Here is a 21,749-nt window from a genome sequence, read left to right as displayed (position 1 = left end):
ATCCTAGGGACGGGGACACTGAAGTTCTGCATCCCAGGCACATCCCCTTATGTTACCATTTCCCCGTTTTCTGGCAGGAAGATGTCTCCTTCCTTCGGGGGCTGGACCAACAGTTCTGTCCCCGCATCCTCATGACCTTCGGAGGTTCTGCGTGACCTGGCCCCCGTCTACCTCGCCCACTCACCCACCCCCCTGCAGAGCCCCCCTGGCCTGCTCTCAGTTCTTCTAATTCACCAAAAGCCTTCCCCTGAAAGCTCTCCCCCTAGCCCCTACTCAGGCCTCCCCTGACCACCCAAAGTATGGCCCTACACCCACTCCACTGCTCTCCCTCCCACGATTCTTTTCCTTCCATCGCGACATGCAATTACATATTTATTTGGATGTTTATGATTTTAATGGCTGCCTCACTAGACTAAGTCTCCAAGTGGCCAGAAACTGTTTTATTCCCACATATTCTATCCCAGCATAGGCCTGACCTAATAGGTGCCTCAAACATATGTGGAATGAGAGAAAACAACATACAAAGCCACGCTCCCTCGTATCACCCTCCACAGGCTAGCCCTTCTCTCCAGGCTCCTCCAGGGCCGTGGTGAGGCCTCCCACTTGCATCTTCTCACTCCTCTTTCTCTTCCTCCATCCATCTGCATTTCCACAGAAAGGGCAAGGGTCTGTGCTGGACAGAGAGGCCTGAGGACCATTAGCCTCCCTACTCTCCCTACAAGGCCCTACCCTGCTCAAGTGACAATTTCCTTCTCTCTGCCTCCACCACAAGGTCAGAGGGCAGGCCTGTCTCAAAATCCCCAATGCACACAAACAGGCACACGCACAAAACAACTCGGGGCGGGAGTGGGGTGGGGGGTGTTTAAAAGTCTTTGCTGTTTTAGTGTCATGTTATTGAAACTTCCCCATCCCCAAAAGGCTCAGTTCAGGGCCTTCTGTGTGAAGTCCTTAAACAACAGTGTTTCAAAGTCCTCCTCAGCAGTGAGATGGAACCCTTCAGGGCCCTGCTCACTCACAGTTCAGTGTCTCTCCTCACTCAGGAGAGTCCACGTTGCCTACCGGCTGGCAGCTTCAGGCTGACCCCACGTGGGTAGAGACAAGAGCCCCGCCATCTTCAACAGAGGTAAACAGGCTTCGCCCAGGCTGCCTGGGGCTTTGGGGGTCCTTCCATCCACCTGGAAGCTCTTCCTTCCAGACTGGCTCTCGTATTTGCGGTCCCTCCTCTCAGCTCAGGACTGTGCTGGCCCCAGGCTCTGGCCTCAGCAGTCCCCAGGGCACATGGCCTGGGCCCAGACTGTAGCAGCTGTGGCTCCAGCTTTCAGATGGGAAGAGGTGGAGCGTCCGGGGCCTTAGAGTCTGTCCCGGCTTCAGTCAGCACACAGCAGTGGCTTCCCGGAGATCTTCAGGTCATCAAAGGGCAAAAGGGCAAAGGGCTGAGGAAGAGGATGGAGAGAAGCAAGATCAGGGCCCGTGGACAAAGGCAGCGGTGGGGGAAGGGGGCTGGGAGACCTATCGGGCCCTTTCCTCCCCACCAAGTGTCGTTGAAGGACGTCAGGGAACAAATCTTCCTACTAACCCCCAAAACAGTGGTCCCCCAGGGCTTCTAGGGCCTGTTTTTGTTTTTGTTTTGGGAGGAGGGTGTTGGGAAAGGGTACTCACAAAACATTTTGAATATTTTTTTACATCAAACATTTAAAAATGGGAAAGAGTCTACAGAAAATCTAGGTTTCAACTCTCTTAAAAAATTCCAAGACCTGGGAATACTGGGCCCACATTCCTCCTCTGCAAGTATCTGCTGAAGCTGAGTAGAGTGACCTTCAGACAAAAGACTGTCTGGTCTCCCGCAGGCCCCATCACCTGGCTCTCTTACACCCAGCCTGCTTCTCTGATGCGCTTTAGCTGCACGGCTCCTGTAGGAGTCCAAGTTTGGGCCCCTGGTCCTGACCAGCTAAGAACACAGGCTGCGAGAGGGGCAGAGGCTTGCCCAAGGTCCCACAGCTGGTGAGCGGCAGAGTCGTGGTTTACACCCTGGGCTCCTAACTCCTTGGCCCTTTCAGCTATTAAAGCGCCTGTCTCCACGAGGGAGGTCCTGGACAGCAGAGCTGAGTGTCCGCCTCTTACATCCTCGGCCAGGTCCTGGGGAGTCTCGTCCTCCACGTTTCTCAGCAGGGAGTCGGCACCTGCCTCGCACAGGGTGGACGAGATGCTGCTGAGACCCCGGCCGGCGGCGAGGTGCAGGGGTGTGCACCCGTTGAGCATGCGGGCGTCCACCCGGGCCCCAGCCTGGAGGAGGAACTGCACCAGACCCCGCTCGTGGGTCTCCACGGCCAGATGCAGCGCTGTCTTCCCGCTCGTGCCCTCCTGCGGGGGAAGAAGGGTGTCAGCCGAGGCCCTCAAGAGAAAGCATCCCGGGCCTGGGCCCTGGGCTGGGCAGCACCTTGATTGGCTGCCTCACCTGTGCGTTGATGTCAGCTCCGTTCTGCAGCAGCAGTTCCATGAGTGGCCAGTTCCTCTGCAGGGTGGCGATGTGGAGACAGGCCAGACCTGGGACGGGGTGAGGATGGGGCTGCATCCACCAGCTCGCTCTCTCTCCCTTTTTTCAGGGGCCTCCCTTACCCCTCAGTCCCAAGGGACCCCCTGCCCACTCAGTGCCTCTGATCACAGGACTGTTAAAACACAAACCCAAAAACCCCCTCAAAAGTCTGGGGGGAAAGGAACTCAAAGTTTCCACCTTTTCAGAGTCATGTTATTGAAACTTTCACGCTTCAGGGGTCAGGTTGCTGAGTGACACCCCCCACACACACACCCTCCCCCAACACACACACCCTCCCCCATGCACACACACCCTCCCCCATGCACACACACACCCTCCCCCAACACACACACCCTCCCCCAACACACACTCCCCTCTCCCAACACACACACCCTCCCCCAACACACACTCCCCTCTCCCAACACACACACCCTCCCCCATGCACACACACCCTCCCCCATACACACATACACACTCCCCCAACACACACCCCCTCCCCCAACACACACTCCCCTCTCCCAACACACACCCCCTCCCCCATACACACACCCCTCCCCCATACACACATACACACTCCCCCAACACACACCCCCTCCCCAACACACACTCCCCTCCCCCAACACACCCCCTCCCCCATACACACACCCCCTCCCCCATACACACACACACACTCCAACACACTCCCCCCTGCCCCATACACACACACACACTCCCCCAACACATACTCCCCTCCCCCAACACACCCCCTCCCCCAACACACCCCCTCCCCCATGCACGCACACACACACACACACACACACACTCACTCTTTTTCTAAAACTCTACCTGCCTTCAGGCCCCATCCAAAAGCCACCTTCTTCAGAGCTCTCTGGATCCTCAGGACCCCAGCCCTCCCCAGGGGTCACCTCCTCCCATGAGCTCCCCTAGCCTTGTTGCTAGCTCCTTTCTGGCCTGGGCCCCTCTCTGCCCCTCTCTGCTTAGAGAACTAGATTCAAATTCCCCTCACCTCTTTCAAATCTCTGCTCAAATGTCTGGGCTCCACGAGGGTTTCCCTGACCACCCTGTTTAAAAATCACATCACCTCCCCCCACACACACTCCAGTCCTCTCACTCGGCTCTGCTGTCTCCACAGCAGTGACTGCCCGTTCACCTCCTAGAGGACTCACTTCCTATGTTTATTGTTTGCCTCACACATTCTCTGTTTTGCTCACAGATGCAAGCCTGGCTCCTACAACAGTGTCTGGCACATAGAAAGCCCTCAGTATATTTTTGTTGAATGAATTAATGAGTTCATCTAATCTCTATTAAACTGAATATCTTGAGGGAAAAGTTTAGCTCTCTGCTTAGCATACAGTAAGTTCTCAATAAATTCTAAATAGAACCCATTCATTCATTCATTTGTCCATTCATTCTTTCTTTAAGCAAAGGTATTCTGAGTACCTCTGTGCTTAGAACTGGAGATGCATCATCAGTGGAAAAGCGGTGACCCTCCCTTCCCTAAGAGCGGGGTCCCTGTCTCCTGTCCCCTCCTCATCTCATGGGCCCTGAGGCTGCCCGCACCTTGCCAGTTTTGCAGCTGGAGGTCCAGGGAGTGAGGCGGTCCTCTGCCTGGCTCTGGCTGCCCTTCCAGCAGGCAGCGGGCGCAGGCCAGGTGCTGGCGCTGGCAGGCCACATGCAGGGCCGTGTCACCGTGTCGGTCCTGTAGCACCCGGCTGGCCCCCTTCAGCACCAGGGCCCGAACTGCACCTGGCTGGTCCAGATGTACGGCCAGATGGAGTGCTGTCTGCAGGCACAAAGAGGGGGTCACAGGGCCACTGCAGCGTGCTCCCACTTCCAGGAACATGCTAGCGTGGGCACAGAAATTGCCAGAGGCCAGCACCTTCTTTGAGGACTGCTTATAAAGGCTATGGTCCTGGTCTTCCTTCTGTTATCCCCCACCAAGTTCTCGGGACCCCAATTCTGGAGGCAAGGTGAGGGAAGTGGCCCCTGCTCTCCTTTTAGGTCGCCTAAGCCCCTGGAGAAAGGATGGAGTGGGGGCAGGGTCTAGCATCTCACCTTCTGGGGAGACCTCTGTTACCTTAGGTGATGGGGAGAGGTTGGGGGGAGGAGACAGAGGCACCAGGCAGTCTCCACCTGGCAAACTCCTCCTTGAATGCTCCATGCAGAGTCACCTCCCGTATTAAGCCTTCCCTGGCTGCTTCCCACAGACACTGGTTCCCACAGCAGCTGGCATGCATCTCCGTCACAACTCTTGTCACCATGCTGTGTAATTAGGTATTGACACGAGTCCCCTAGCCCAGGCTTGAGCACCTTGTGGGCAGAGGCTGTTTCTTACTCCTCTCTGCATCCTCAGCTTCTAGCCCAGTGTCTGGCATATGATTTCCTGAGGGAGCAGCCTGAGAATGCTGTGCTGCTGCTGGGGATGGCTGCTGGGACAGACATAGGTATCTGGGCTCAGCCCACTCTCTCCACCCACCTGGTAAAGGTTGTTCTGAATGTCCAGGACCTCCTGAGGCAGCAAAACCAGGCAATAGAGCAGCACAGCCGGGGCCTCATGAATCACCGCCAGGTGGATCAGCCTGGGAGGAAGAGGCAAGGTTTGGGGTCAGGGCCCAGGCCAGAGAGAGTGGGCTGGGGTCCTGGGGTTAGAAGGAACACATGAACGTCTAAGCTGCCACCCGTACGGTAGGTGCGGGAAGTGAGAGTTTGGGCCAGGAAGTGAGGGTTGGTGCGGGAAGCCAGGATCCTGGGGGTGGGAGCTCCAAGTTCCCATCTCTGGCCTTCAGGAGGGCCTTGGCTGAGAGAGAGTGCGGGCAGGGTGCTGACGGGACAAGGTCCTTCCTGTCCAGCCTGCCCACACCCCGCTCCCCTCTGGCCCCAGGGCCCTGCCAGGCAGCTGCAGGCTCAAAGCCAAACTGAAAGCTGCTGGGGTAGTGCAGAGGTGGTTTCCAGGGCTGGGCTCCCCATCTCTGCCCGCCTCAGCGGGGAGGACAGAGAGGGCAGGGGTGGGATCACTCCCCTCCCCCCTCAGAAACACATTCCGAGAGAGAGGAGACAGAAGCCCTTGGAAGAGGAGCAGGAAGCAGGGCAGCACCCTGTCCTGCTGCCCTCCACGGGGCGGCCAGAGGGCCACTCTTCAGACAGCAGGGCGTGGGAGGGGCCTGACCTAGGGCCCCCGCTGCCTGCGCGCCTCCGAGGGGAGGTCTGGCAGTGCAGAAAATGTGTGCTTGGTGGGAGATAAAGAGCCGTAACCTGGGGGGCAGGGGGTGGCTAGGAGGGGAAGTTCCAGCCCTGGGGTTTCCCCACATCAGGTGGGGAAAATGAAAGCCAGAGCTGGAGGGTCTAGGCCAGGGACAGCTGCCTCGGGGCATTCGACAGGCGGGTAGCTTGGCTGAAAGGCCCGTCTGGGCTGGGGAGGGGGCTACTCGGGCGGGAGGGGCGCTGGCTTTGGTGGCAGGCGAGGCCCAGGAGAGAGTGACGGAGGGAGGGAGGAACCGCGCTGGAAATCCCCTCGGCCAGGGCCTGCTCTCTGGTCACATTCCTGCAGCCACCTCCCTCTCTCCCTCAGTCTCCCCTCCTCCCACTTCCTCTTCCCATTTCCATATGTCCCACAGCCCAGACACCTCCGGAGGGAAGAAGGTGCCCCCTCCTCTCAGGGAACCCCCAGGGGAGTCTTGACACCTCTCCCCCCAACCCCTCTTGGGTCTAGACACCACATCTGTCTCTAACTAGAGATGGTCAAGGCAGGGGCTGGGAGTTTAACAAAGGAGGGCAGGCTCAGAAGCCACCACTCCCTGGGTCAAAGGTCAGCCATAGGTATTCTGCACGGAGCCCGCACAATCTTGGTTGTGGGCCTGAGGGCTGGTGATCTGGGCACAGAGTACAAAAAGGCCTAGGGTCAGGTCACCCACTGGGTCCAGAGACTATCTTTGTCAAAGGCCACCCAGGACCCTTGCATCTCCAAAAAAGCAGGTCAAGACAGATATCTCCTGCCTCCTCAGCCCCGTTCATTCCAGCATCCCAGATCTGCGACCCCAGCCCCCCTCCACTCTTTCTCACCCCACAAATCCCAGCCACCCCCTCTCCTGTCGGTGTTTTCTTCTTCCCGAGGGGCAAATCCTTAACTGGCCAGTCCCTGCCACATAACTGTCTCTTACTTCAACTGCCCCCCAGCCCAGTCTCCACCAAGCTCCACCTGGGCCTGGGGAGGAAGGATGAAGTGAAGGGGTCACATAGGACAGTGAGGGGGACTTGTGGGGCTCAGGAGGTGGAGAGTGTCGGTAAGGCTGACTCTAGCCCTCACTTCCCCTTTCTCAGCAGAGGAGGAAGTTAGCTGGGGCAGCCAGTCGCCTGACTGTCTGCTGGGGCAAGAGTGCCCCAGCCTGGCTCACCTCCTCCTCCTTAGGGCCAGTCTCAGCAATGCACCCTGGCAGCACCCCCAACCCCAGCTTCCTGGGCCCACTGGCAGCCTGTAACTGGCCCCTCTTGTTCCTTGAGACAGGGCATTCTGAGGTCAGAGGCCGGGAATCCCAGATATTGAGCAAACAAGGATGCCCTGTCCCCCAGCAAGGAAAAAACAAAACAAAACTGGGCTGGTCAGGGGAATTTTCTCTTCCTAGGGATGGGTTACTGGTAGATTTCCAAGATGTTAGCTGGGTTTCCAGGTGCCTGGTAAGGGCCCTGCCAAAAGGTGGGGCAGGCAGATGATGCCAGGTCCTCTGGACTGGTCCTGGCTACAGCTCAAAAGTGGGTTGAGAGTTAAGTTTGAAAGAGAGAGTGGGGACGGCCCCTTCCAGAGCTGGTGCCTTGAGGGATTCTCACATAGGGGGTTGCGGCTCCTGGGGGAGGCCCCGAGTTAGCATTGGGAGGGAGGAAGGGATCCTGTCTTAGCCTAGCCCCCATACTCACGTGTCTCCGTCCTCGGAGATGTAAGTGAGTGCTTCCAGCTGCTGAGGGCTCAGCGCCCCCGCGGCGGGAAGCGGCGAGTCTGGGGCTGGGTCCTCGGTCTTGGGGTCCCCCAACAAGGACAGGGGCTCAGTGAGCGATGAGGAGCCATAGGTAGAGTCAGCCCGCTCCCCGTCTGTGTCTTCCTTCTCCTCTGGCTCCTTGGCGGTTCCCGGAGGATGAGTCCAGGGCTGGGGGCCCCCTCCGTCTGAGGGCCCAGAGGCTGGGGCCGGGGTGGGCTCGGGCAGGGAGCGCAGAGAGCGCAGAGACTCGATGCCCGAGTCATACTGGCTCTCATCCGTCTCGTCCGGCCCCTTCCGCGCCTCCGACATCCCCGCGGCGCCGGCCCGCCGGGGCCCGGTCCGAGCAGGATCCGACTCCGCGCCGCCTTTCCGGGTTGCAGGTCCGCCTTGTAGAGCGGGTGCTGGGCCCGGAGTGGCCTCCTTCCCCGGCTTCGGGGGCCCGAGGGGTCGGCGAGACGCGTAGAGAGGCTCGGAACGCTGGCGGGGTCCTAGGCATCCGCTACTCCGGGCAGCTGGGTAGCCCAGTCTGATGCGCTCGCTCGCCCCGCCCTCAGGCCCCGCCCCCGGCAGGCGCCGCGCTTCCGGACCGAGGCCCAGCCCTTCGGAATCCCCCTTACCCCGCCCTCTGCGTTGGCTCCGAGTCAGGGGTTCCCCGGTCCTGACTCACTGGTGCGTTAACTCACCCATTCATTCATTCATTCATTCATCCAACCATCCATTCATTCTTTCCCCCTTCCTTCTTCATTCCATTTATTAATTCCGTGCATTCTTTCTTTCCTTCACTTCCTGTTTCTTCATTCATTTTTCCCATTCATTTTTTTTTTTAATGCTTCCTAGGATCTTTTTTTAAAAAATTAATTAATTATTTATTTAGGCTGCACCGGATCTTAGTTGCGGTGCGCGGGATCTTCGTTGTGGCACTCGGGGTCTTTAGTTGCAGCATGCAGACTCTTAGTTGCAACATGCGGACTCTTAGTTGGGGCATGCCGACTCCATGTGGGCTTCTTAGTTGAGACATGTATGCGGGACCTAGTTGCCCGAGCAGGGATCGAACTGGGCCCCCTGTATTAGGAGCACATAGTCTTACCCACTGGACCACCAGGGAAGTCCCCATTAGTTTGTTTTTAAAGGAATATTTATTAATCGTCTGCACAAGCTGGGCGTCTTCTGGGGAGGGCACGTGGGAGGTGGGAAGGGGAAGCGTTGCTACCTGTCTGCTGACCGTTGCTCTCAATTTCTCTTGCTTTTCCAGGAGCCAAAGGGGACACCCATGTCTTTAAAGGAGAACTTCTCCCTTTGGGTCCTGGATAGAGAGTCTCCTGTGTCAACTTCCCAGATCACATAGAATTGGACATGAGGATGTGCTTTTTTTTTTTTAAATTACTTATTTATTTTTGGCTGCGTTGTGTCTTGGTTGTTGCACGCAGGCTTTCTTTTTAGTTGCAGCGAGCAGGGGTTACTCTTCGTTGTGGTGCGGTGCGCAGGCCTCTCATTGCGGTGGCTTCTCTTGTGGAGCACTGGGCTCTAGAGCGCAGGCTCAGTAGTTGTGGTGCACGGGCTTAGTTGCGCCGGGGCATGTGGGATCTTCCCCGACCAGGGCTCGAACCCGTGTCCCCTGCATTGGCAGGCGGATTCTTAACCACTGCGCCACCAGGAAACCCCAGGATGTGCTTTTTGAAAGTGGTTTTTCTCAGGAAGACTGTTGTCTAAAAAAGCAGAGGGGTCATTCCTCACAGGGATGAAACAGTGGCCTCGGGTGGTGACATCTGGTTAGGGAAGTTTAGTTCCTCATGGTGGGACCAGGATGGGGAGGCCCGAGATATGCTGGGCAGCACTCTGCTGAGGTTCCCTCGGCAGCCCCAGCCCCAGCACATCTTTCCTCCTTCCCCATCCCTACCTTCCCTGGGGCTAAGGAGGCTGTAGGCAAACCCCACTCACGTGGTGAGCCCCAAATCATTGCCCCATGATTTATCCCCTACCCCAAGTTCCAGCAATGCGCTTAGAAGGTCATCCTCAAGAAAACATCTCCCTTTTCCATCTCTGGCATTGGGGGAAGGAAGCTGGGGTGTGCACAGGCACCTACTAAGCAGCTTCCCTACCACCATCCCCAGGAAACCTCATTTTATTCATTCATTTGAAAAACATGTATGGAGATTCTCCTAAATGCCTGACATTGTTCTCTCTGCTGGAAGCAAAACCGAGTATCACAGTAACAGTAATAACCAACAACCACCCTCCTCCACAAAAAAATTGTCCCATGGTTCCAGCCTTCAAAAAGCCCCCTCAAAGTTACAACACAGAGTGATTGGGCTAAGATAGGAGTGAAAACAGGGTGCTAGAGAGGCACAGCACGGGGCCAACTACCCAGTGGGGTGAGAGGAAGGGGAGGTTCCATTTGAACTGGAGATGGGAAGGGAAGAGGGCTGGGAGAAGTACCTAGTCTCTGTTTGGGGAGGGGGTGAGTGGATGGAGAAGAGAGGGGGAAGGGAAGAAGGGAGGAGATGACCCACTGCTCTCCATCCCCACTGGCGACCAGAGTGGGGAGGATGTGTTGAGCATGAGGCAGTGAGGAGCCATGAGGGGAAAGCCGAAGGAAACTGAGGCATCTCCTTCCCTTGGAGTCAGTGTGACTTCAGATGTTCTCAACTTCCTCCCCTGACCTGTTCCTCTCCCAACCTCAAAGGCTGGAGCAAAAAGTACAAACCCTAACCACTTGGGTTCAAAATCACCTCCATTTTAAAGTTGCAAGCTGAGTCCCAGAGAGGTGAGTTGGCTTGCCCAAGGTCAAACAATCTGAAAGTGTAGAGCTGCGTTTTCCTGTTCCTAATCCAAAACTTTAAAAATGTTTTCAGTGAAACTTTCTTTCCTTTTTGAAGGTCTAAGGGGTTGGGGACATCTGAGCTCTCTGCAAGGACACAAGAACTCAGGAGTGTGCAGGGACCGCCTCTCTCATACGTACAGAGGCTGATTTTAAGGAAAAACCTACCCCAATCCAGTCCAGTGTCTGGCTCTAAACCGTAACAGGTGTGTGGCAGCCCCTTTTCTGGCCACATGAGGTCAGCATTGAGTCACTGACTACTTCCAGAATCTAGCCTGCACTCGGACAGGAAGCCCTTCTGGGGAAAATTTAGGAATGGGAACAGGGACCATGGCAGTGTCATCTGGAAAGATGACCTGGGGACTTTGACTCAGGTCACAGCATGGTCAGGGTCCTGACTTCACTCCCTCAGCTCCAATCTTCAAGGCTGGGCCCCTCCAGTCCTCTTCTCTGTTTTCTGCTTCCCTCTGTTGTTCTCCCACTTCCCTTCTAGGCCCACTCCAGCCAGGCTCATCTTCAGGAAACAGGCCCAGTTGCCAAGGTGACCAGCCGGTTAGCTGGCTCCTTCCACAGCCCCCTCCTTTCACCCCTCTTTTCTCTGGGCTTCCAAGGAGGGGGCATGCGTGTGTATGGAGAAAGGGGAGGTGGTCTTTTATCTCTTGGGAGCTCTGGGGTTGGCCAAAAGAAGTTGGGCTACCTCTCTTCCAAAGCCCCCTGAAATGGAGTCAGGAAGGCAGTGGGGCTGGGGGACAGGAGGAAGATTAGAACAACTACATGGGGAAAGTGAAGATCCTATCTGGGTTAGGAAAGGCCAGGGTTAGGACCTCTGCTCTCCATCTGCAGTAAGCACTGAACTAGGTGGAGTGAACTGGTACCAGAAGAAGAAGGGTTGGAGTTAGCTGTAGGCAGGACTTCCCAAAAATCATGGGTAGGAGAGAGACACTGGAATGAGCCACCAAGTGAGATTCTTCCTCTGTCATGGGGATGAAGGAGAACCATGCCTTTTGGGACCACACCCTTCCTCTGTTTTGGCAGGGAGGATGGACTCACTGACCTGGGGAGGATCACGTAGGCTGGATAGTTCTGAAGTGACAGGCAGGCTGAGAGCCCCCTTCACCTTCCCTGGAAAGGGAAGAGTAGGAAAATGGAGGCAGGACCAGGAGTGGGAGGTGGGTGTGTGGGTGGAGGCAGAGGCTCTTCTGTCCCAGATGAGGGGCAGGACCATCAGCGGGCTTTTCCTCTATTCCCAAAGATCAGATATCCAGGCTTTGCCTCAAGCTGACTTCTGACCCCCAAAGATCCCCATGGAAAGGTCTGGATTCTAGGACCACTCTGTGAGTACTAGCAAGTGACCTTGAATAAGTCACTAACCCTCCCTCTGCCTTGGTTTCTTGTGGGTAAATGGGGAAAGTCACTATATGTCAAAGACTCTAATGTAACATATGACACACAACAGGATTCCGCAGTGACTGTGCACACACAGATTGATCAAGTGTAGCCTTTATCCTATTCTATCATAATGATTGGTTTCCATGTCCTCCTTCCCCATTAGACTTTGTGCTCCTTGAGGACAGGAAATTGTATTTTTGCATTTCTGTACAGGGCACACAGTAGGTATTTAATACCTTTTTTTTTTTAAGTTAAATGTGATTTTTTTTAAAAAAATTTATTTTATTAATTGAGGCTGCGCCGGGTCTTCGTCAGGGCATACAGGATCTTTAGTTGAGGCATGTGGACTATTAGTTGTGGCATGCATGTGGGATCTAGTTCCCAGACTAGGGATCGAACCCAGACCCCCTGCATTGGGAGCATGGAGTCTTACCCATTGGACTACTGGGGAATTCCCTTAATACCTGTTTATTGAATGGATGCATTCAGGAATGAATGAATGGCAGTTTCCTTTCTGCCCCTAAGCAGGACAGGGAAAAGCACTGTGGGTGGATGGCATGAAGGGACAGGTGACCTGCAGTCACTCAGCCTGGCCTGTGGCCTGTGACTTTGCCTCCTACACCCACAGAAGAAAGTCAGAGCCTTAGAGATTGTCCAGTCAACTTTCTCACTGCCCAGATGAGGAAACTAAGGCTCAGAGAGGGGAAGGCACTTGCCCAAGGTCACACAGCTAATGAGAGAGCCAGAATTAAGAATCTGTACTCAGGTTTCCTGATCTCCAGCCTAGGGCTATGTACACACTTCATTGCTTCTCTGGGGCTGTTGTCCTAGGGTAGAAAGATGATTCAGTGAAGGCTGGTTTCAATGTCCCCTCTTCTGCCCTGTGTTAGTCCTTTCTCACATCTAGCTCTAATCCTTTCCTTTTCACCCTATCCCATCCTTGTTCAGATGGGTCTGGCCTCTGAAGTCTGGCTCCTGCCTTAACCCTTTACCATCCAACTGGGAATAAGGCTCTTCGCTAGGGTTCCAAGACTCAATTTCCTTTCCCCACTCTCAGCCCCGGGAACTTGCGGGAACCAAAGATGGGGAGGGATGTTGGTTGAACCGCTGGCGCCCCCTCCACAAATTGACCGAGAGGAGTTTCGCCTTAGATCTTCCTGGGATGGTGCGGGTGCGTGTGGTGAGCAGGGCTGGGAGTGGGGAAGGGGTGCGGGGAGCCCCTGTTGCTTTTCCCCTTTGGGGTGGCCATTAGGTAGGCTTGGGGAAGGCGGAGTTTGGGGGGCCGGGGGCGGGGCTCCTGCGCTGGGAGGAAGAGGGGGGGCGCGCTGGCTCTAGCTCGGCTCAGACAAAAGGCGGCGGCGGGAGCGGGCGGGAGGCGGAGCGGCGCCGCGAGGGCCTCAAGGTGACACCCACCCCCGGCCCCGGCCCCCCCGGCCCGGCCCCCCAGCCCGCCTCCCCATCCCCATCCCCCAACCCCTTACCCGTGGTGCCCTTTCCAGGCCCCCCTCCCCCCGGCGGGGGGTGGGGAGCAGCGAGGGCCCCGCCCCCTCCCGCCCCTTCCCCAGAGCCGGCACAGGATGCCCCCGGCCCCCGGCAGCCCCCCGGGAGGCCCTGAGCTCGAAGCGCCCCCTCTACGCCATGTCCCCCCCTGGCTCGGCCGCGGGAGAGAGCGGCGGCGGCGGCGGCGGCGGTGGCGGTCCCGGGGTCCCGGAGGAGCCCACGGCGGCGGCAGCGGCGGACGAGGGCCCCGCCCGAGAGGAGGTGAGAGCCGGCGGCACCCCTTCCCCGGGCGCGGCCGCAGCCTGGCCCCCATCCCCCGCCGCGCGCGGCCCCCGCCGGTTCCGCCGCAGCGCGGCCGGCGCCCCGCACCCCGAGCCGGCCGCCGCAGCCGCAGTCCCGCCTCGCTGCCCCAACCCGGCGGCTGGAGCTGTCCGCGGTGGCAGGGAAGGGGCCGCGCCGGGGGCGGGGCTCGGGGGTCCCGGGCAGGGGGAGGGGCCTAGGGGCGGAGCCTCGCGCATCCCGGGCTGGTGGGGGTGGGGATGGTGTCCGGGATCCCATCTCGCGGAGGGGATGCTATCTTTAAGGCCAGGCAGGGTGACTTGTAGGAGCTGCGGAGGCAGGAGAGCACCTGCCAGTTCCACGGGGGAAATGGTAGTGTTAACGTGAGTTGGGGTCCTAAAAAGGTCGAATGTGTGCAGAGGCGATCCCCCCTGGAGTCACTGGGAGTGTGTGCGTGGGGGATGTGCGCCTCTCTCTCCCCATATCCATGCAGGCCCCCCTCCAGGGGGCCCTGAGCCCAGGAATCCTTCCCAGTTTTGGTACCCAGCACATCCCTTGTTAGGGGTCCTACTCTTCAGTCCTCTGAACCTGGAGACAAAAGAAACGGAGGAAAGTACCAGGGGCTCCTCCATCTCCCATGCACACTCGTGCACACGTTGCACACGGCGCTGGGGCAGAACCACACAGGCAGGACCCGCAGGCAGAGCCCCTTCCACACGCCCTCTCACTGGGACAAGTGCACACTCAGGCACACCAAGGGGCACATATGCTCCCCTCGCAGGACAAGGCTCCCTGAAAGGCACATGTACCCTAATCTTGTTTGCATATGCTGAGTACTATTTCCCAGCCCACCTACCTATCTGTACTTCCAGATCTTTCCTCGGATTTCACACCGGGTCCAGGGCCTGCTGTCTGTTACTGTGCCCTTCCTCTCCACCTTTCTCTCCCTTCCCTTGGCTAGCCTCCAGGTCCGGCCTGGGAAATTGAAAGAATAAGTCAGGATCTCAGCAGGAGGGCGTGTGGAGGGTTCCTAAAGCTAGACAGTGGGGGGAGGAGAGGGAAAGCCCAGGCTGCCAACAGAAATCCTACTCAGTACTCATCATTGAGCGGCTGTGGGTGCCAGCACCCAGGATGCAAAGGGAATGAGGCCCTGCCCTCAGGAGCACCCAGTCTAGTGGAGGAGCCACACATGTAAACAACTCGCCGGGACAACTGTGGGCTAGAACGTGATAAGTGCTTTAATAGGCCCCTGTACCAAAAATCGTTTTCTCTTGACAAATGGCTGGGCTGTGAACATCTCCCTCCCTGCCCCGCAACCCCCGTCCCACATCCCCTCTCCCCAGCCACATGCCTCTGCCCTTCTGGATATATCCTCCTGGACCACTTGCTGCTCAGGGACACAAACCCCCCTGCCTTTTATCTTAGAACAGGGGTAGATGTTAGGGAGACTCACAGGGGACCTGGGGTCCAGAGTATGGGAAAAGAGACAGGGCTTGGGGTTTCCTGGGAGGTATGAGGCTAATTGTCTGTGAGGGACAGGGAGGTGGATGGGTCAGAGGAAGTGGCTCCTCCTAGGTTCTGGAAGAAGGGAGGGCCCCACCTGTGAAGTGGGAAGGTGATATCAGTGGGCCCCTCTCCCCTTTCCTGGAATACCTGGAAGGGGTCCGGGCTGGGGACTTGCCTTCTCTGATGCCTATCTGTCCTCCCTGTCTTCCCTGTGCACACCTTCTCCTGTTTCATTGCCATCTCCGTGTCTGTCTTTGGACTCTGTTTCTCTGGGTGCCATCCTATCCATCTGTGTCTTCTCTGCCACCTGGGCCTTCTCCCTCCATCTCTGGCTCTGATCCCTCTGCCTCTGCACTTCCCTATATTGGCATTCCGTCCCTCTTTCCTGTCCTCATGTCTCACTCTGGGTTACTTCTGTGTTTATCTCTGGCCCTGGCCTCCCATCTTGGTCTGACTCTTCTCTTCACATTCCTGTCTGTCTCTGCCTGTCATCTCCGGTGTCGGCCTCTGGCCGCCATCCATCTCTGTGCTGGGCCTTGCCACTCCGTCTCACTCCCCACTCATCTTGGCCCCTTTGCCTGCCCATCTGAGCAGCAGCGTCCCATCCAGCCCTCTTTCACCAAGTCCCTCTGCCGTGAGTCCCACTGGAAGTGCCTGCTGCTCTCGCTGCTCATGTACGGCTGCCTGGGGGCCGTGGCCTGGTGCCACGTCACCACGGTGACCCGCCTCACCTTCAGCAGCGCCTACCAGGGCAACAGCCTCATGTACCACGACAGCCCCTGCTCCAACGGCTATGTCTACATCCCCCTGGCCTTCCTGCTCATGCTGTACGCTGTCTACCTGGTGGAGTGCTGGCATTGCCAAGCCCGCCACGAGCTGCAGCACCGCGTGGATGTGAGCAGCGTGCGGGAGCGCGTTGGCCGCATGCAGCAGGCCACGCCCTGTATCTGGTGGAAGGCCATCAGCTACCACTATGTCCGCCGCACCCGCCAGGTCACCCGATACCGCAATGGAGACGCCTACACCACCACCCAGGTGAGGAGCTGGAGGGGAGCACAGGCCAGTCCAGATGGGAGGGGGCGCTGGGACCCTGCCCGACTGTCCTCAGGGGGAGGAGCACAGACAGCAGTGAGCTCTTGTGGGCACTGCAACAGGAGGACAATAACACCCAGCATAATTATAACAGCAAACACTTACTAGCAGCCAGGGTCTGCTGTAACTACTTTACAAATATCAAATTATTTATTTAACCCTCATGATAACCCTATGAGGTAGGTAACTATTACCCCCATTTTACAGATGAGGAAACTGAGGCTTGGAGAGGTTCAGTAACTTACCTAAGGTCAAACAGCTAGTGTGTGGTGGAGCTGGGATTTGAACCCCGGCAGCCTGGCTCCAGGGTCTATATGGTTTAGTGCTTAATGGTTGGAGGTGTTTCACATGCACAGCCTCACAGGCTGATCAGTGAGGTGCCTGCTACCGAGTCCTCTTTCACAGGTAAAGAGACCTGAGCTCAGTGACTTGCCCAAGTTCTGCAGCTTCTAAGTGGTAGTGCTAGACTCAAACCCAGGGCTGTGGATCCCAAGTGTGAGGCTCCCAGAGGTGGGAGTCAGCTGGCAAAAAGGTGGAGGTAGGCCTGGGAGGCACAGAGGGGGTGTCAAGCAGCACTCTGTATACCTGCTGGGATTAGGCATATTAGAGCCCTGGTGGAAGAGGAGATTTTCCCAGATAAGGGGGACCTCTCCACTGTCTCAGTATTGGGCTGGGTAAACAAAGCTTGGGCCCTGTTAGGATCAGGAAGGAGGCCGGGTACTAGCTAAGGTGGCAGCAGGGAGACCAGAGACAAAGGGGGTCCACAGGGAGCTCCTCTGGGGGGCCCATTTGGAAACACACTTGTAAAAGGGAAGACAGGTAGGCTGTTTGGGGTGATGAGGGGGCAGCGTGGGACAAAGGATGAGTGGCAAAAGGATCAGGCAAGCCAGAGGGACAATTCAGGGCCTGGGACTGACCCCTAGACGGAGCAGGGCTTAGTTAAAATGAGAAGGCACATAAGTAGGGATGAGTTCCTAGCCCCGCCCTCATCTCTAACTCACTGATGAAGCTGAGGGCCTCAATGTCTCTATAAACCCAATGATAAGATCTTACCTGGCTCCAACCGAGAGCTAAACCAGGACAGGCTGAGGGTTTGATCAGGCGCCAAGAGCAGTGATGGGGCGGAGGAGGGTAAGCTGACAGAAGAGACTCCCGCCGCCTTCTCCGGCGCCACAGGTCTACCATGAGCGCGTCAACACGCACGTGGCCGAGGCCGAGTTCGACTACGAGCGCTGTGGCGTCCGCGACGTGTCCAAGGCGCTGGTGGGGCTGGAGGGCGCGCCGGCCACGCGGCTGCGCTTCACCAAGTGCTTCAGCTTCGCCAGCGTGGAGGCCGAGAACGCGTACCTGTGCCAGCGCGCGCGCTTCTTCGCCGAGAACGAGGGCCTGGATGACTACATGGAGGCGCGCGAGGGCATGCACCTCAAGAACGTGGACTTCCGCGAATTCATGGTGGCCTTCCCCGACCCGGCCAGGCCGCCCTGGTACGCCTGCTCATCCGCCTTCTGGGCTGCGGCGCTGCTCACGCTGTCGTGGCCGCTGCGCGTGCTGGCCGAGTACCGCACGGCCTACGCGCACTACCACGTGGAGAAGCTTTTCGGCATGGAGGGCCCGAGCTCGGCCGGCGGCAGCGCGGGCGGCGGCCTCAGCCCCAGCGACGAGCTGCTGCCCCCGCTCACGCACCGCCTGCCGCGGGTCAACACGGTGGACAGCACGGAGCTCGAGTGGCACATCCGCTCCAACCAGCAGCTGGTGCCCAGCTACTCGGAGGCGGTGCTCATGGACCTGGCGGGGCTGGGCGCGCGCTGTGCTGGGGGCGCGGCGGGCGGCTACGCGCCCACGTGCCGCTACGGTGGGGTGGGTGGCCCAGGCGCAGCGGGCCTGGCCCCGTACCGGCGCAGCTGCGAGCACTGCCAGCGCGCCGTCAGCAGCTCGTCCATCTTCTCCCGCAGCGCTCTGAGCGTCTGCGCCAGCCCTCGTGCCGGACCGGGGCCCGGCGGCGGGGCGGGCTGCGGGGGCAGCCGCTTCTCCCTAGGCCGCCTCTACGGCTCCCGGCGCAGCTGCCTGTGGCGCAGCCGGAGCGGGAGTGTCAACGAGGCGAGCTGCCCCACCGAGCAGACGCGGCTGTCCAGCCAGGCCAGCATGGGGGACGACGAGGACGACGAAGATGAGGAGGAGGCCGGGCCGCCGCCGCCCTACCACGACGCCCTCTACTTCCCGGTGCTCATCGTACACCGGCAGGAGGGATGTCTGGGCCACGGCCACCGGCCGCTGCACCGCCACGGCTCCTGCGTAGAGACCTCACTGTGACCCCGGGGCCCTGGACCGGCCCGCTGGCCTCCTCCCTGCCCCTTGCCGGATGATGCTCCCTGCGTGTAGCAGGGGGAGTCAAGAATGTGGCCGAGGCTGTGCTGGGCACGGTGCGGGTGGGGTGGAGGGAGGCGAGGGGGCAAGGGACAGACCCCGAAGGGGCCGATTCGAGCACCCCCCTCCCCCCGCCTTTCCTGTACATAAAGAGACAGCTGTGGGGAAGGGAGAGAATCCCACCCCGGCAGAGTCGTCTCTTCCAGTCCCACCCCTGAGTTCCTAGGGGGACACCTCCACTTCCCACACGCACACTCAGAATTTCCAGTCCCGCCTTTCAACGGATCTAATGACTGTTATGTGGCGACTGTGCCGTGGGACCTGCGTTGGGCCTCGCCTCAAGGGAGAGGCCCTCGCTATGCAGCTGGGGAGGTTTACAGGCCAGGGGAAGGGCAATTGGGGCTTTCCTTCCTCCGCAGCCTGGCCCCACTGGGGCCTCTCTCTACCGCGGGGGCAGTGGTTTGGAGAACAGCAGGGCTGGCTTCCATCCAAGCTAATGAATTCAGTGGGTCTGAGGCCGGGGCAGGTGTCAGCTGCTATACTCCGTCTCCAAGCCTCAAAGCCGTGGAAATGTTGCTCTCCTCTTCTTGGCGCTGGCCCCGAAGATCCAAAGATCGGGGTTTCCTTTCTGCCACTCCCTCTGCTGTTGTTTATCTCACTGGGCCCTGGGAGGCTGGGTCCTGGGGGGGGACTGTACTCACCACGCAGATTTCACACCTCTCCCTCCCCTCCTGCTCCCTGGCTCTGAAGAGCTGTTGCCAGGGGTGAGGGGCAAGGCAGACTGTGGAGGGCAGTGCACCTCAGTCCTTTAAACTGCAGCCTCAACCTCCTCACCTGGGTTCTGGGAGGGCACTCCCTTCAGAGAGGGTGGGAGACCACCCAGGCAGCATTCCTTCAAGCTGACCAAGGTGAATTACTAAGTGGGGAGAGCAGGAGATAGGCCTGGGTGACAAGGGGGAACTCAGGAAGCTAGTGGGAGTCAAAGAGGAGAGGGTCGTGAAAAGACCCCCCAAAGGTCGGGGTGTCTGTGGGGGACGGCCCTTGCCTCCCCTGAACTTGTGGGGAGGAGTGGAGAGTGGTCTTCTGCAAGCAGAGCCTCTGCAGGGCTGAGGACCTTGTCACGAGCCCCAGCTGGAGAAAGACTCATTTCCAGCGGCAGGGTCAGAGGCAGGAATTCTCTAACTCTTGCCCGACCCCTCTGTCCTCCCCTAGCCCATTAGCTGAAGCCCTGCTGTGTGTCCCAGGGTCTTCAAAGGGGCAAACTGCCACCACCCCAGGGCGCTGGCCCTGTGTCCTGTTCCCCCACTACTCCTACCCTGATGTGCTTCCACGTGCATGTCTGTGTACAAACCCCCTGCCCTCTCAAATCCCCTGGCTAATGTTTTCCCAGCTGACATAGTGCCCAGGGATTGAGCTCACATTTCCAGCTGGAGAGGAAAACCCTCAGGCCTCTGACATGTCTCACCCCTGATGCTTCTCATGTCACCTGAGCCATCAGAGCTGCTCCTTTCCCTCCTCCAGCCTCTCCCCTCTTCCTCCAGCCTAGCCAGGCCTGCACCCCCCAAGGGCATGGCCTCCACCTATGCAACATCTCCTCTGGCTCCCCTAACCTCCTTTCCTGGGGGACTGGGGGGCACAGATTGTGGGGACACCACGGCCTGTGGCCCATCAGGGTTGAGCCTAACTTTCAGGTGGAGATGGCTGAGTGGGAAGAGAGAGGAGGCTTGGGGAGGAGGGAACAGCTGCTCACTAGGTTTCCCTGGGCAGCAGTGCCACCTACCCGCCAGCACTATGCTCTCCAGGGGCCTGGGGGTTGGAGCACCCCTTTCCTCTGAACGGACATCTTCAAGGTACAGGTGGTGAGCTGTGGCCTCAGGACCCAGTTCTTGGCCAGCTGGCACCCGGATGTCACGCCCTTGTGTGGGGCACCCTGGCCACCTCATGGCTCCAAGGAGGGAGGAACTCAGCTCCTCCTGCCTCAGGCCCATTCCTGAGACAGAACCTGAGCTGGGAAGAGGGGGAAAGGGGAGGGGCTGTTATTATTTTTGCCTGTATTGACCATTTCTGCCTAGGTCTTCTCACACAGACAGCCTCACGCCTCCCACATATGCACAGACTTAGAGAGAAACCAATTCTTTGGTCTGTTTTCTTGGTAGGTTTATTGACTGCCAGGGAAAACAAAACCAGAAAATTAACTAATCTCTAAAATTAAACTTTACACTGAATGTTCTTGTTTCTCTAATTAGACCCTCTGCTAGCAGCTGTGGCTATGTACACTCACACACTCACACACACCCTCACACCTACACGTTTGCACTCGGAACTGTCAGAGGGTGTCAGGCACAGACAGACTCAAGGTTGCCCAGACAGGCACACACCTGTGGTCACTCCCAAGCCCCCTTTGGTGCTCTGCTTGTTGGAAGGAGTCCCTGGAAAGCGCCCCAAGGCTGTGGGTGCAGCCCATGACACACCCTTTGGAAACACAGGGCTGGAGTTTCAGCCCGAGGAGGATGGGAGATGGGGCTCAGCCTGAATCCATCGTCAGGCCCTCTTGTGGCCCTGTGGGTAGATGTGATTCCCGTGGGTGTGGCCCCAAGGCGGGCGGCCACAGAGTGAGGGGGACTCATGGAGAATGCCTGGAAGGTTTCATGTGTCCTGGGGACAAGGGCTTGTGGGGTGGGCTGGGCCTGGCTGGGGAGAAGACAGGTCTCTGTCAACTGGGTGCATCACACTGTGGCCTTTCTGTCGTGGATTTCCAAGCGCAAAGATTGTATACATCAAACTGGTGGATAATAAAGTTGCAGATGACTCACTGACTTCCCTTCCCAGTGTCGCACCTCTCTCGCCATCTCCCCGTCCGTGAGCAGCAATCTGGGGAGGCCGATGGGTCTGAGCCCCTCCTGTCACCTCTGTTTCCCCCTTCCCAGGTTGGGGGGAATGGATTAGGGATGGCGCGTGGCTTGTAGAACTGGATGACTTAAGCGGAGTTAAGTAAGAGGGAGGTGGCATCCGCAGGGGTGATGGTGGAAGAGCCAGGCAAAGCTATGCTGTAGCCTGGGGGGGGGGCGGGGGGTGGAGAGAGAGTGAGTGTGTTTGAAGGTCAAGAGGTCAAGGATCTGTTTGGTAGAGAGAAAAATGGTGGGGCGGAGGGTGGTCAGGGAGATGTGTGACCCCCGTGGGAGAGTCTGGGCAGGCACAGTCCCTTAGAGTCTGCTTTGCCTTCCCTATTCTTGGGAGAAGTAGTCATTTCAGTAAGTCCGGTAATATCCTCTCCCTGGGTACCACGGCTAAGTCCCATTTC

At 58.1% G+C, this 21,749-nt stretch overlaps 2 protein-coding genes across 4 annotated transcripts; one reads left to right on the top strand and one right to left on the bottom strand.

The window, feature by feature from the left end:
• Positions 1-359: 359 nt before the first annotated feature.
• NFKBIE (NFKB inhibitor epsilon) lies at positions 360-8,039 on the bottom strand. Of its 2 annotated transcripts, none has more exons than XM_036870689.1 (6): positions 7,442-8,039; positions 5,010-5,112; positions 4,094-4,316; positions 2,456-2,544; positions 2,185-2,361; positions 360-1,433 (listed from the first exon to the last, which is right to left on the bottom strand). In XM_036870689.1, the coding sequence occupies exons 1-6, from the start codon at positions 7,807-7,809 to the stop codon at positions 1,368-1,370; spliced, it is 1,026 nt and encodes a 341-aa protein (XP_036726584.1). In that variant the 5' UTR covers positions 7,810-8,039; the 3' UTR covers positions 360-1,367. The 2 variants fall into 2 exon arrangements, with proteins under 2 accessions (XP_036726584.1, XP_036726583.1); XM_036870688.1 differs by having other exon boundaries at positions 863-1,433; positions 2,122-2,361.
• Positions 8,040-13,316: 5,277 nt separating this feature from the next.
• On the top strand, positions 13,317-21,616 carry TMEM151B (transmembrane protein 151B). 2 transcript variants are annotated; one of them, XM_036870786.1, is made up of 3 exons: positions 13,317-13,468; positions 15,587-16,027; positions 17,261-21,616. In XM_036870786.1, the coding sequence occupies exons 1-3, from the start codon at positions 13,346-13,348 to the stop codon at positions 18,392-18,394; spliced, it is 1,698 nt and encodes a 565-aa protein (XP_036726681.1). In that variant the 5' UTR covers positions 13,317-13,345; the 3' UTR covers positions 18,395-21,616. The 2 variants fall into 2 exon arrangements, with proteins under 2 accessions (XP_036726681.1, XP_036726680.1); XM_036870785.1 differs by lacking the exon at positions 13,317-13,468 and having other exon boundaries at positions 13,730-16,027.
• The last annotated feature ends 133 nt before the right edge of the window (positions 21,617-21,749 follow it).

Source organism: Balaenoptera musculus, chromosome 11, assembly GCF_009873245.2.
Source record: "Balaenoptera musculus isolate JJ_BM4_2016_0621 chromosome 11, mBalMus1.pri.v3, whole genome shotgun sequence".
Taxonomy (NCBI): Eukaryota; Metazoa; Chordata; class Mammalia; order Artiodactyla; family Balaenopteridae; genus Balaenoptera; species Balaenoptera musculus.
Note: the sequence above shows the minus strand (reverse complement) of the source record. Positions and strands in the feature narration are given on the sequence as shown.

Excerpts from the sequence above, each read along its gene's own strand:
- NFKBIE (XM_036870688.1), bottom strand. The coding sequence starts at position 7,809 with ATGTCGGAGGCGCGGAAGGGGCCGGACGAGACGGATGAGAGCCAGTAT. Across the intron at positions 4,317-5,009 it reads TTCAGAACAACCTTTACCAG|ACAGCACTCCATCTGGCCGT; the intron begins GTGGGTGGAGAG and ends TTGTGCCTGCAG. Across the intron at positions 2,362-2,455 it reads GAGCTGACATCAACGCACAG|GAGGGCACGAGCGGGAAGAC; the intron begins GTGAGGCAGCCA and ends CTTCCCCCGCAG.
- TMEM151B (XM_036870785.1), top strand. The coding sequence starts at position 15,176 with ATGCCTATCTGTCCTCCCTGTCTTCCCTGTGCACACCTTCTCCTGTTT. Across the intron at positions 16,028-17,260 it reads ACGCCTACACCACCACCCAG|GTCTACCATGAGCGCGTCAA; the intron begins GTGAGGAGCTGG and ends CCGGCGCCACAG.